General features: G+C 41.3%; 1 protein-coding gene across 1 annotated transcript; it reads left to right on the forward strand.

The window, feature by feature from the left end:
- Positions 1-1737: 1737 nt before the first annotated feature.
- On the forward strand, positions 1738-14649 carry kifap3a (kinesin-associated protein 3a). The gene is made up of 20 exons (XM_078790288.1): positions 1738-1960; positions 2422-2553; positions 3061-3206; positions 3293-3351; positions 4528-4669; positions 4782-4881; positions 4961-5085; positions 5176-5274; positions 6641-6819; positions 6940-7102; positions 9600-9700; positions 9777-9885; positions 9955-10067; positions 10219-10384; positions 10493-10618; positions 12277-12375; positions 12555-12640; positions 12923-13112; positions 13192-13279; positions 13372-14649. The coding sequence occupies exons 1-20, from the start codon at positions 1914-1916 to the stop codon at positions 13526-13528; spliced, it is 2427 nt and encodes an 808-aa protein (XP_078646414.1). The 5' UTR covers positions 1738-1913; the 3' UTR covers positions 13529-14649.
- The last annotated feature ends 27 nt before the right edge of the window (positions 14650-14676 follow it).

Below are 14676 nucleotides of genomic sequence, written 5' to 3' on the forward strand. Positions count from 1 at the left end.
TGCCGCTACTGACTTCCATGCTGAGTTTTTGATCTCTACTTTTGTACGCATGCTCGTGTTTGTGTTACAAATGTATACTCTTCACCAAAAACTGCTGGAAAAAATCCAATGTTTGACCGATTCAACCTAAGGACTCTGAAGACTAAGCTCAGCAAGTGTAAAAGTGAACATGCTAACCGTAAATAGTTCAATTCACACCCAACTGTAAGAGTCAGATGTGAGCTATAAATAGAAACACGGCTTCTAGAATTATCCCTGCTGGACACCAGCGACGGCAAACGCAGTGCAAGAAGGTTCCAGCCCCACAGTTTGTCAAATATGCAAACTATACGCATCACTCCGACACGTCTTGGTATTACCGTGCTGCTGATTTCACACAGCTGTCATCTTCATATGACCGTTGAGATGAATCGTGATCTTCATAAACAGGAGCCAAGATAAATTTAGAGACGTGACATCAGCTGCCACATTGGACCGCGTGCTGCTGAGACGTGCACATTCCATCTGCTGCGCACTTGTATCGATGTTCAAATACGGAGGTGCCTCAGTTAACGTCCGCCCCGGTTAGCATCTTCTTTGGTTAACATCCAAAGTTTTTGCTAAAATTTTCACAATCACAACAAAATGGGGTAAAATTAATGTTAAATGTTTAGCTGTCATTTGTGATTATTTTTGCATCATTTTGTGCATGTAAAACTGTAATTATTGTTTATAAAATATGTTTTGCGTCAACATTTTTGGGTGTCTGGAACTGATTATTTTCTGTGGGAAAATGTGCTTTGGTTAGAGTTTGTTTTGGTTTGAGTCAGACCTTTTGGAATGGATAAATGATTTTAACCAAGGCACCACTGTAACATGCACATTATGCATACTGATTATTTTCTGTGGGAAAATGTGCTTTGGTTAGAGTTTGTTTTGGTTTGAGTCAGACCTTTTGGAATGGATAAATGATGTTAACCAAGGCACCACTGTAACATGCACATAATGAAAACAGATTATTTTCTGTAGGAAAATGTGCTTTGGTTAGAGTTTGTTTTGGTTTGAGTCGGACCTTTTGGAATGGATAAATGATGTTAACCAAGGCACCACTGTAACATGCACATAATGAAAACGGATTATTTTCTGTAGGAAAATGTGCTTTGGTTAGAGTTTGTTTTGGTTTGAGTTTGGAATGGATAAATGATGTTAACCAAGGCACCACTGTAAAATGCACATTATGCAAAAGTACTTTGTAAGAGATGCTGAGACATGCACGTTACGTCTGCAGCACATTATTTACAATAAAATGCACATTAAGATTGATAATTTTATTTGTTTTTACTAAAAATGAAAAATACTAATAATACTTTTTCTGAGTAGAAATAGGGACACTGGCAGTGACACGAGTATAGTGGTGTTAATGTCAGAACGCTATAAATATAAGATAATCATTTATATTATTACATTAATATTATTATAATGAATATTAAATATAGAAGTAAAGAACTGACATTGCATAAACTCATGTTAAATGCAATATCTGAAGCAATACAAGAATGACTAATAATAATAACCAGAGAATGAAATGTATTTCTTAATATTGTTGAAATTAGCATAAGCACGTCTGCTGTCGTTAGTGTGCACATCAAATGACGTCATTTCCATTGAAACGGAACAACGCCAATATAAAAAAAATGTCATTACGCAAGATAGAAACGTTTGTTATAATTAACATCATCCTAAAACATCCATACTGCCTTTGCTGATGACCACACCTGATCACGTGATTTTATCACGTGCCCTGCCGCAAGCCGTTCTGCCCCCGAGTGGATGGTAACGACATCGAATGACTGTCCAAGAACACAGTTAGCGGCTGCTGGGTGCCGGTTGTTGGGTGCTGGTTGCTGAAGAATACCCGTACTCGGTGATTTTGGATGGAAATGGAAGGCGGACAAGGCGGGGACCCGCGCTATCTCAAAAGGTTCATGCTACTAGCTTAGCTTGCTAGCGGTTAGCAAACATCCATCGGCATCCTAGCACGGTGTTAGCTACACATTTACATCACCTCGCTGAATAAACACCTTTGTTAATTCGGTGATGCTGAAATAGCGAATAAACTAATAAACTAAATACTAATAATAGTAAACGTTACTAGCTAGCGTTACTACATAGTAACTGACGATGATGCACCAAATCATGTATCCGCCCGTGTGATGATGTACGTCCATATTGTCTTCCAACGTAACAACCCACCTTAAATCTGTTTTTAATGTCTTAACTTTGTCTAACTAACCGCATTTACCCATGTTTTAGCTGTGTATAAACGAATGAATGTTGTATTTTAATGTTTACTTGCTAGTATTCAACTCCATACAAATAAAATATATTATTATTATTATTAATAACATTGTGACGTGATCTTTATGGATTTGACCATAACAGGAAGGTGAAGGGGTGCACTCTGGATGTCCACCCGACTGAGAAAGCCATAGTGGTCCAGTATGAGGTGGAGGCGATGATCCTAGGAGAGCAGGGCGACGCCATGGTTGGAGGACGCAAAGAATGCCACAAAATGTAAGAGCTCCTTCCTGAAAGGATCCAACATGTACTGTCGATATGCGGAGATGTTCTATGTATTTCAGAACAAAATGCATCTCGGCTTGGTGAGATAGGTGGAAAAGCATATTATTAATGGTAATGGTTTAATTTCATTTGAACATGCATCAGATTACAATTGAATGCATCCCATAATCAGTTCCCAGTTCCACATGTCCAAAAGGAGACTGATATACATAATATATATAATTGCCCATAGGTATGAATGTGTGCCTTGTGATTGGCTGGCCAACAATCCAGGGTGTGCTCTCGCCTGAAGACAGCTGGGATAGGCTCCAGCATGCCCACAACCCTACTGAGGTTAAGCGGTATAGAAATTGGATGGATGGAGGCAAATCAAAAGACAGCCACAGGACACAAATGGACCCCACGCCGCACTTTGGACACCAAATAATAAATATTCCATTGTTATATTGGAATGAAGTAGTCAAATATAATTAGTTGAATGCGTCTTTACCTCCCCAGCATCCGTCTGAAGAGCTTGAACTCCAATACGGACACGTCGTCGTTGGCTCGGAAAGTGGTGGAAGAATGTCACCTGATTCACCCGTCCAAGGTGAACGAGGTGGAACAACTGCTCTTCTATCTCCAGAACCGCAAACAGACCAACGGTAACGAAGAGGCGGGCCAGCGCTGCAAACGTGCTAGCACCATGAGCATCATCACAGCCACCTTTCTGTGTTCTTCACTTTCACAGAGGAGCAGGAAAAGAAACGCATCTCCCCGAGAGACTTTGCACCGTATGCTGGCATCGAGGTAATGATGACGCCTAAATTAATCCTTTTCTAGAATAGAAATGTCTAAACGAATAAAATACAAATATAAGGCATTGCGAAGATGCAATCAAAGATGTATCATCATATAATTTGCAGTATTCTACATTGGTCACTAGGGGTCAGTGCTGTGACATTGATGAGACAACAGCCAGGACAGGAAGTACTGTGTGAAACTGGAAGTCAAAAACGACCAAGAAGGAATTATCCCAATGCTAACATGTGTCTTATATGTCTTATTTGGGAGCTGCACGGTGTTCGAGTGGTTAGCACGTAGACCTCACAGCTAGGAGACCAGGGTTCAATTCTCTGTGTGGGAGTTTGCATGTTCTCCCCGTGCATGCGTGGGTTTTCTCCGCGTACTCCGGTTTCCTCCCACATGCTAGGTTAATTGGCTAACTCCAAATTGTCCATAGGTATGAATGTGAGTGTGAATGGTAGTTTGTCTATATGTGCCCTGTGATTGGCTGGCCACCAGTCCAGGGTGTACCCCGCCTCTTGCCCGAAGACAGCTGGGATAGGCTCCAGCACCACACCGTGAGGATAAGCGGTAGAAAATGGATGAATAAATGAATGATTCGGTTGAGCTAGTTTCATAATTATACCTCTTGAGTGTTAAGTTGGTGTGTGATGAGTTTAGTGTTCTTTGTAAGAACACTAACACATTCCAAAAACATGCTAGGTTAATTGGCTAACTCCAAATTGTCCGTAGGTATGAATGTGAGTGTGAATGGTTGTTTGTCTATATGTGCCCTGTGATTGGCTGGCCACCAGTCCAGGGTGTACCCCGCCTCTTGCCCAAAGACAGCTGGGATAGGCTCCAGCACTCCCGCGACCCTCGTGAGGATAAGCGGTAGAAAATGAATGAATTAATTCATATGTCTTATTAGCTTTTATGTCAACTATACTGGGTAATAACAGTGTAAAAGTGATTATAGGGGTGTTATTTCATTTTTTGAGAGCTCTAATAATATTTTAAAAAACATTTTCTATTTTTTAACTAAAAAAACATTCCATTTATGAATAAGGAATCCTACTTTGCGGAAATTCACTTATCACAGTCGGGTCTGGAGCTAATAAACGAGGCATTACTGTATGAAAATATATGATATGTATATTTTTTATACATTGTCAAGTAAGACAAGTTCTACCTTTTCAGCTCAACGAGGAAGCAAACATCAACAGCATTGACGAATATCTGGAGCTGCTGTATGAGGACATCCAGGAGAAAATCAGGGGGGCCACACTGATCTTTCAACTGGCCCGGAACCCGGACAACCTCGAGGAACTCAAACAGAATGGTATGTCAGAAAATAATCATTGTATTATTTCTTCATTTGACATTTCATGAATATTCATAAAGTCATAATGATAAAATCCTGTATCTGAGGAGCAATGCGTTACCTTTGCTAGAGATGGCTCTAGCAGCATTGGCTAGAGTTCTGAGGGAGGACTGGAAGCAGAGTGTGGACCTGGCAACAACCATCATCTGCATCTTCTTCTGCTTCTCAAGGTAAACAAGCCTACATACGACTACATTCAGCCTTGTAAAGACGCTCGTTCACAAACGTCTACATTGACGTTATTTCCAGTTTTACCCAGTTTCATGGACTGGTCACACATTTCAAGATTGGGGCCTTGTGTATGAACATCATCGAACATGAGCTCAAGAGACACGATCTGTGGCAAGACGAGCTCCAAAGGAAGAAGAAGGCCTATATCCTTTTTCCAAAGCCGTAGAAAGAACGCTAAACGTGTGGTAGTTGTGCCGCGCACGTTGGACATTGTGCGCCTTGACTGCTTCCACATGAAGAAATAGCAGACAACCAACACCTGAAGAAGGAGCATGAAAAGTGCCTGAAGAAGTATCAAAGCCTTTTGACCAAACAGGAGCAGCTTCTCAGAGGTAAACGTCACGAGAGCATCTTTGACTTCCCCATAAGTAACATATTATTATTCATTCATTTTTTACCGCTTATCCTCACGAGGGTCGAGGGGGGTGCTCGAGCCTATCCCAGCTGTCTTCGGGCGAGATGCGGGGTCCACCCTGGACTGGTGGCCAGCCAATCACGGGGCACATATAGACAAACAACCATTCACACTCACATTCATACCTATGGACAATTTGGAGTGGCTAATTAACCTAGCGTGTTTTTGGAATGGGTGAGGAAACCGGAGAGATGGCAGAGGGTGGAATGGAACTTGCAGCCGTGCAGCCCACATATTAATAATAATACTAATTATATTAATTATAATAATAATTACTATTATTAATAATATATAATATAATAATTATATAAATTATTAAAAACTTAAATATATTAAATATTAAAATTAACAATATTAAAAACTACAAACTCCATGCAGAGATGGCAAAGGGTGGAATTGAACTTGCAGCCGTGCAGCCCACATATTAATAGTAATAATTATTATATAATATTATTATATTAATAATAATAATTACTATTATTAATAATAAATAATAATATACTATATAATATAATAATTATATAAATTATTAAAAACATAAAAATATTAAAATTAACGATATTAAAAACTGCAAACTCCATGCAGAGATGGCCGAGGGTGGAATTGAACTTGCAGCCGTGCAGCCCACATATTAATAATAATTATTATATATTATATTAATAATAATTAGTATTATTAATAAATAATACTATACTATTTTATAAAATAATAATTAGATATTATATAATAATATAATTATTAAGTAAATAAGCAAGTATACCTGCTATGTGGAAAAATACTCAATATAATAAATCAATAATACTAGAATAATTCAATGCACAGGTCTGCTGCCATGGAAAACAAATGTTGCATCATTTGTCGGGATGATAATGGCCAATGTTGACATGGGAAATTAGCATCACATGCTCCTTCGTTAGCCAAAATATGACCTGTATGGGATGATGTCAGTTCATCTCTAAACATTTCTTTCTTTTGCAAAAGCACTCCAATGATGTCAGAATTCAAAGTTACACCTCTCCGTCGCATATTTTAAACTTTCATCCCAAATTGAATTTTCTTCTGGAAACATTCGGTTGGGTGTTCGGGCAAAAAGGAAAATGGCCGCTACACTACACTTTGTATGCCTGCAGCTTCTTCAGCGATGTCGATTCATTTCAAGAGTAGCATCCCTCCCAAATATCCGAATACTAATGAGATGATTGATTGTTAGCTCGTTAATACGGTACGTTCCCGCTAGCTGACCTTTAACACAAACGATTGTCTTGGTTTGGCTTTGTCTGCAGTTTCTCTCTGCCTGCTGTTGAACCTGGCTGAAGACACCCACACCGAACTGAAGATGAGGAACAAGAACATAGTTCAGATGCTTGTGAAGATCCTCGACAGGAAGGACGAAGAGCTGCTGTTGGTGGTCGTCTCCTTCCTCAAGAAACTTTCCATCTTCTTGGAGAACAAGAACGACATGGTGAGCGAGTGGAACGTAATAGTTCAAATGGAGGACAAAAACGAGACCCACGACTGGGTGACGGGGTAGATTCTGTGGTCTTGGAGTCCTACTAATAAGCAGGTCATTTGTTGTCCACAGGCTGAGGTGTTTGCAGTGGAGAAGCTGGGCCAGCTCGTCCCGTGTGAGCACGAGGACCTCCTGAGCACCACGCTGCGCCTCCTGCTCAACCTTTCCTTCGACACAGCTCTGCGGAACCAGATGGTCCAGGCCGGACTGATTGGCAAACTTTCCTCACTGCTGGGTAACGTAAAAAGTCACCCGTCATGGCGGCCGTTGTCTTGGATGCAGTGGGGATATAAAAAGCATTTCTAGTAGGCGGAAGTCATGACTTAAAATTAATCATCTGCAATCATTTTTTTACCGAGTTCATGGATGTTCATGATTTGAAATAATAATAATAATAGTCTTTCTTTGTTTAAAATAATAATCAGTGGTGATATGCGTGTGCAGCACACCGGCACCTTTGGAGCTCGCTGGTCATTACCACAGGTCCATCAGGTGTTCTGGTAGCGCTAGTAAATAAGCTAATAAGCAAATAACCCTCCTCCTAATGCCTGCCAGGGGGTTTTAACCTGATGGATCATTTTCATGACCTCACCCGTCACAAAATTGCATAATAAATGCAGTCATGTGACAACAACGCAAAGTACTGACTGACAGTGATATTGACTATGGACAAAGTGTCGTGTATGTATGTAGAAAATCTCAATTTCAGCTCTGGGAGTGAGAGTAAAGAGGCAAACACAAAAATGAAGCTGTGGCAGTACCTTATATTACAATGAGCAACAAACATAGAACAATACAAACATATTTAGTGAAATAGTACAGTATCCAATGCAGTGCATCCATTAAACATACAAAGCTCCTCTGTTAGAAGAATCTAAAGTAATTAGTTAATCTTGCAATAACAATAATAACAGTGTTAGCAGCAATAAAAACTTTGCAGTGCATTAGTACTACTGCACAAAATATGACTTTACAATCCCTCAAAGTTTCTTTCCAATTCCATGGAACATAGAACAGGCTGATATCCAAAGCTAACTAGTAGAAGTCTGCTAACGCAGTTAGCAACGAGATGCGAACAAACACTCACCAATTCCGTAGTTCTATCAAAGAAATGCTCCTTTCAATGTGGCGTCGAGCCGGTGGACGACCCCTACACTCCTACCACGCAAACATTATGTTTACACTTTGTCAAGTCATGACGACGATATCTTTTGACATACCTGCGGTAACTCTTTTCGAGCTGCCACCCTCACGGCTACCGGTGTGTATTCCCTTCCGGATTATACACATCGCTGATTGGGGGCGCACCGTCACGTGACCGAGTGACGTAGAACCGCCGCGATATCGCACTCACGGGTGATTTCATTCAATAATAATAATAGAAATAGAACAATAACAACCATAATAATAAAAATAAATTCTATCTGGGTTACAATGCCATGTAGAAATATTTATGTCATATATAAGAATATGTTACTATTATATTGACTCTGCGTGTGTGAGATGTATAATTATTTATGTCACTTAAGAGTATATTACTTTTATATTGACTATGGACCAAGTGTAGTGTATGAGATGTAGAATTATTTATGTCACATAAGAGTATGTTACTTTTATATTGACTATGGACCAAGTGTAGTGTATGAGATGTAGAATTATTTATGTCACATAAGAGTATGTTACTTTTATATTGACTATGGACCAAGTGTAGTGTATGAGATGTATAATTATTTATGTCACATAAGAGTATGTTACTTTTATATTGACTATGGACCAAGTGTAGTGTATGAGATGTAGAATTATTTATGTCACATAAGAGTATGTTACTATGATATTGACTCTACGTGTGTGAGATGTAGAATTATTTATGTCATATATAAGAGTATGTTACTATGATATTGACTCTGTGTGTATGAGATGTAGAATTATTTATGTCACATATAAGAGTATGTGACTATGATATTGACTATGGACCAAGTGTAGTGTGTGTAGGAGATGTAGAATTATTTATGTCACATATGAGTATGTGACTATGATATTGACTTTGCGTGTATGAGATGTAGAATTATTTATGTCACATATAAGAGTAGGTTACTATGATATTGACTATGGACCAATTGTAGTGTAGTATGAGATGTAGAATTATTTATGTCATATATACGAGTATGTGACTATGATATTGACTCTGCACGTATGAGATGTAGAATTATTTATGTCACATATAAGAGTATGTGACTATGATATTGACTCTGCACGTATGAGATATAGATTTATTTATAAGAGTATGTGACTATGATATTGACTCTGCATGTATGAGATGTAGAATTATTTATGTCATATATAAGAGTAGGTTACTATGATATTGACTCTGCACGTATGAGATATATAATTATTTATGTCACTTATAAAAGTATGTTACTATGATATTGACTCTGCGTGTATGAGATGTAGAATTATTTATGTCACATATAAGAGTATGTGACTATTATATTGACTATGGACCAAGTGTAGTGTATGTAAGTAATGTATAATTATTTATGTCACATATAAGAGTATGTGACTATTATATTGACTATGGACCAAGTGTAGTGTATGTAAGTGATGTATAATTATTTATGTCACATATAAGAGAATGTGACTATGATATTGACTCTGCGCGTTTGAGATATGAGTATGAGTACCATGTGTAAACCCGCCAATTGTCGCCGTCATGGCCGCCTTGTGTGTTCCAGCGGACGAGGGCCAGAGGCAGCTCAGCATGTGCATCCTCTACCACATCAGCATGGAGGACAGGTTCAAGTCCATGTTCGCCGCCACAGACTGCATCCCGCAGGTGAGACCAGGGGGGATCCCGGGTACATTTGGGAATGCGGAGATGCCACTCGTGTCTTTTGACCTCTGACTGACAGCTCATGAGGATGATTTATGACTTCGGAGAGCACAAGATGGATTTTGAGCTCATCTCGCTGTGCATCAACTTGGCAGCCAATAAGAGCAATGCCCAGGTGATGTGTGAAGGTAGGCCACGCCTCCACTGTACCGTCTTAGTATTTTGCTTCTCGTTCTCATTGGTTCCTCCTGCTTTAGGAAACGGTCTGAAGATGCTCATGAAACGCTCCGCCAAGCTGAAGGACGTTCTGGTGATGAAGATGATCAGGAATATTTCCCAGCACCACGGCCCCACTAAAAGCTTATTCCTGGTCAGTATGGGGGTGCTGGACCAGACCTAGTAGTACTCCGCTTTCCACTGGCATACTGGTGAAACAGAGAACGTCTGTGTGTTGCCAAGCGACAGCCTCACACTTCTTCTATTTGACCGTTTTTTTCTCATTTGACTCCGCCTTCTGGTAGGACCACGTTGGGGACTTGGCGGCTCAGATCAACCAGGAAGAAGCTGAAGAGTACGTGATCGAGTGTCTGGGCACCCTGGCTAACCTCACCATCCCCGACCTGGACTGGGCGCTGGTCCTGAAGGAGTACAACCTGGTGCCCTACCTGAAAGACAGACTTAAACCAGGTAGAGTTCCAAAGTCATCGGGACATCTGGGGGGGGGGGAGTAGTGTCGTCCGAGCGTACCATCAGAGGACCGTACCAACCCAAACCTCCGCTCTGACCTGATGGTAGGTGCCGCTGAGGATGATCTGATCCTGGAAGTGGTCATCTTGATCGGCACCGTCTCCATGGACGACTCCTGTGCAGCCATGCTGGCAAAGTCTGGCATCATTCCCGCTCTCATCGAACTGCTCAATGGTGAGGATGACATCACACGTAGCCCACTTTCACCCGTACGACTTCCATAATAGCCGCCATCATCATCATCATCCAAAAATCTGTGGTGCACAAAAGATAGTCTAGACTGGGACAGAGAATTTTCTGGGTGAAGCGGAAGATCTGAGTTGACAAGCGACAGCCTCAAAACCTTCAAGTTGGAGCTCATCTTTTAAGAGGCCTGGACCGAAATGGCTCCAGATGCGTACCACCCTGGTGACCGACTTCCTACCCCACTCGGTGTATTTTTTGTGCAGCACAGAGGGAGGTCTTGGGTCCACATTTGTAGACCCATGTCTCATTTTCTGTTATTATGTCTACTATATTGGGTAATAGGAGTGTAAAGGTAACTATAGGGGTGTTATTTTATGTCCAGAGGGCTCTAATAATGTTAAAAAGTGTATTTAGAGGGTCATAAACAGGTTGTCTTTGTATTATTTTCTCTTATGTCTACTCGTATATTGGGTAATAGGAGTATAAAGGTGAATACAGGGGTGTTATTTTATGTCTACAGGGCTCTAATAATGTTAAAAAGTGTATTTAGAGGGTCATAAACAGGTTGTCCTTGTCTTATTTTCTACTACTATATTGGGTAACAGGAGTATAAAGGTGAATATAGGGGTGTTATTTCTTTTCTAGAGGGCTCTAATAATGTTTAATAGTGTATTTAGAGGGTCATAAACAGGTTTTCTTTGTCTTATTTTCTCTTAGGTCTACTCGTATATTGGGTAATAGGAGTATAAAGGTGAATATAGGGGTGTTATTTCTTGTCTAGAGGGCTCTAATACTGTTAAAAAGTGTATTTAGAAGGTCATAAACAGGTTTTCTTTGTCTTATTTTTTCTTATGTGTACTATATTGGGTAATAGGAGTGTAAAGGTGAATATGGGGTTGTTATTTTATGTCTAGAGGGCTCTAATAATGTTTAAATTGTATTTAGAGGGTCATAAACAGGTTGTCTTTGTCTTATTTTCTCTTATGTCGACTATATTGAGTAATAGGAGTATAAAGGTGAATATAGGGATGTTATTTTATGTCTAGAGGGCTCTAATAATGTTAAAAAGTGTATTAAGAGGGTCATAAACAGGTTGTCTTTGTATTATTTTCTCGTATGTCTATACTAGTATATTGGGTAATAGGCGTATAAAGGTCAATATAAGGGTGTTTTTTGATGTCTACAGGGCTCTAATAATGTTAAAAAGTGTATTTAGAGGGTCATAAACAGGTTGCCCTTGTCTTATTTTCTACTACTATATTAGGTAATAGGAGTATAAATGTGAATATAGGGGTGTTATTTCCTGTCTAGAGGGCTCTAATGTGTAAAAGTGTATTTAGGGGATCATAAACAGGTTTTGTCTTATTTCCTCTTATGTCTACTATATTGAGTAATAGGAGTATAAAGGTGAATATAGGGATGTTATTTTATGTCTAGAGGGCTCTAATAATGTTAAACAGTGTATTTAGAGGGTCATAAACAGGTTTTCTGTCTTATTTTCTCTTATGTCTACTAGTATATTGGGTAATAGGAGTATAAAGGTGACTATAGGGATGTTATTTTATGTCTAGAGGGCTCTAATAATGTTAAAGTGTATTTCGAGGGTCATTAACAGGTTTTCGACTGCTCTGCTGTTTCCGCCTCAGCCCAGCAGGAGGACGACGAGTTTGTCTGCCAGATCGTGTACGTTTTCTACCAGATGGTCTTCCACAAAGCCACCAGAGATGTCATCATCAAGGACACGCGTATCCTTTTCCCACGGTCACCCTATTCCGCCATCATCGGGATCCCGCCCTGCTTCGTTCTGCGTGCCAATATATAATATCTGCCGTATTTCTATGATTGCTTTTTACGAGTTGACATCTACATAATGGAAAATCATTCCAACATGAAAACAGTTGGTTGCCTTGATTGCGACTCCCAGAGGCTCCGACGTACCTCATCGACCTGATGCACGACAGCAACGCCGAGATCCGTAAAGTTTGCGACAACACGCTCGACATCATCGCCGTGAGTCGCTGCAAAGGTTCCCGTGGTGTCATGACGAGGTGGCTGAGGGTTCATATCAGTAGCATCAAATGGAGGCCTGCTCCTGTGGAGGCTCCTACGGTGTGGATGCACACTCGGGTTTCTAACGTCACAGGGAGAATTCCTCACCGCTTTAAAGTCGGAGTTTCCTTGAACTGGACACGCAACTAACACGCACACGTCCTGTTGGACCCTCAGCCCACAGTCGTGTTTTGTTTCTTCTCAAGCTTCCATCATTGATGCTTGGCTCTACTCGCCGTGTAGGAGTACGATGAAGAGTGGGGGAAGAGAATCCAGAACGAAAAGTTCCGCTGGTACAACTGCCAGTGGCTGGAGATGGTGGAGAACCGGCAGATGGACGAAACAGGAGAGCCTCTGCTCTTCGGGGAGGACGGAGAATCCTTCGCCGAGAACCGGGATCTCCTGGAGAGACCCGACCTCCTGTACAGCGCAGGTACGTAATGCGTCGCTAATGACATCGCTGCTAATGTCAACGCTGCCACTCATCTTCTCCTGGCAAACATCTGACTCAGATGGGATCATGTCGGCGGATGGAGCCATCAGTCCGGACTTCTACGGCAACTTCCAGAACGACGAGCTCGGGCAGGCGTACATGGGAAGGTAGCGAGCGACACACTTTGCTAGCGAACGCATACGCTAGAAACGCGAACAACGCGTGCAGTGCTTCCTTCTTCTGTGTGTTTTTTTTCCAGCGTGTCGGATGAGTTTGTGACGTCGGCTCCGGATCCGGCCGACCGTCCGGTCAGCGCTTACGGCTTCCGACCGGATGAGCAGCTTTTCAACTACACCGCTTCCTCCCAGCTTACTTGGAATCTCGTACACGCAAACACCGATCCAGCTTCAGGCTGACTTGGCGGCTGGAATGATGGATGGCTCCGCTGCGGGATGGAGGACGCTTACGTACGAGTTCTCACAGGAATATTCCCACACTTCCAACACTCCATTACGGAAATTAGGCCTCAACTGTCGTCTTTACTTCTAGAGATTTGAAGGCAGCTTAGGCCTCCATTTGTGGATTTGTGATGGGGGAGTTTTTTTTGCACTGTTGAAACGCTCTTATGATTGTATAAGGTCAAAGTACTGGATTATTAGCATGTTTATGTCAATATAAGTTACTAGGAAAATAAATGTCTTCTCTTGTCTTGAAAGTGGTGAGGGCGCTGGCAAAATGTGTCATAACTATAACCTCTAACCTATGACCCCAACCACCAACATTAACCTATGACCCCTACCCTAACCACCAACATTAACCTCTAACCTATGACCCCTAACCACCAACCATAACCTCTAACCCTTGACCCCTACCCTAACCACTAAGCATAACCTCTAACCCATGACCCCTAACCACCAATCATAATCTATGACCCCTACCCTAACCACCAACCATAACCTCTAACCTATGACCCCTAACCACCAAGCATAACGTATGACCCCTACCCTAAACCACTAAGCATAACCTCTAACCTATGACCCCTACCCTAACCACTAAGCATAACCTTTAACCCCTACCCTAACCACCAACCGTAACCTCTAACCCATGACCCCTAACCACCAACCATAACCTATGACCCTACCCTAACCACCAATCATAACCTCTAACCCATGACCCCTAACCATAACCTATGACCACCAACCGTAACCTCTAACCCTTGACCCCTACACTAACCACTAAGCATAACCTCTACCCATGACCCCTAACCACCAACCAAAACCTCTAACCCCTACCCAAACCACCAACCATAACCTATGACCCCCTAACCACCAACCGTAACCTTTAACCCATGACCACCAACCGTAACCTCTAACCCTTGACCCCTACCCTAACCACTAAGCATAACCTCTAACCCATGACCCCTAACCACCAACCATAACCTCTAACCTATGACCCCTACCCTAATCACCAACCATAACCTCTAACCTATGACCCCTACCCTAACCACTAAGCATAACCTCTAACCCATGACCCCTAACCACCAACCATAACCTCTAACCCATGA

Source organism: Doryrhamphus excisus, linkage group LG4 (assembly GCF_037039965.1).
Source record: "Doryrhamphus excisus strain RoL-2023G ecotype Guam linkage group LG4, RoL_Dexc_Guam_v1.1, whole genome shotgun sequence".
NCBI lineage: Eukaryota > Metazoa > Chordata > Actinopteri > Syngnathiformes > Syngnathidae > Doryrhamphus > Doryrhamphus excisus.

Coding starts and splice junctions, on each gene's coding strand:
- kifap3a (XM_078790288.1), top strand. CDS start 1,914: ATGGAAATGGAAGGCGGACAAGGCGGGGACCCGCGCTATCTCAAAAG. Junction 3,207..3,292: donor GAACCGCAAACAGACCAACG/GTAACGAAGAGG, acceptor TCACTTTCACAG/AGGAGCAGGAAAAGAAACGC. Junction 5,086..5,175: donor CCAAAGGAAGAAGAAGGCCT/ATATCCTTTTTC, acceptor GACTGCTTCCAC/ATGAAGAAATAGCAGACAAC.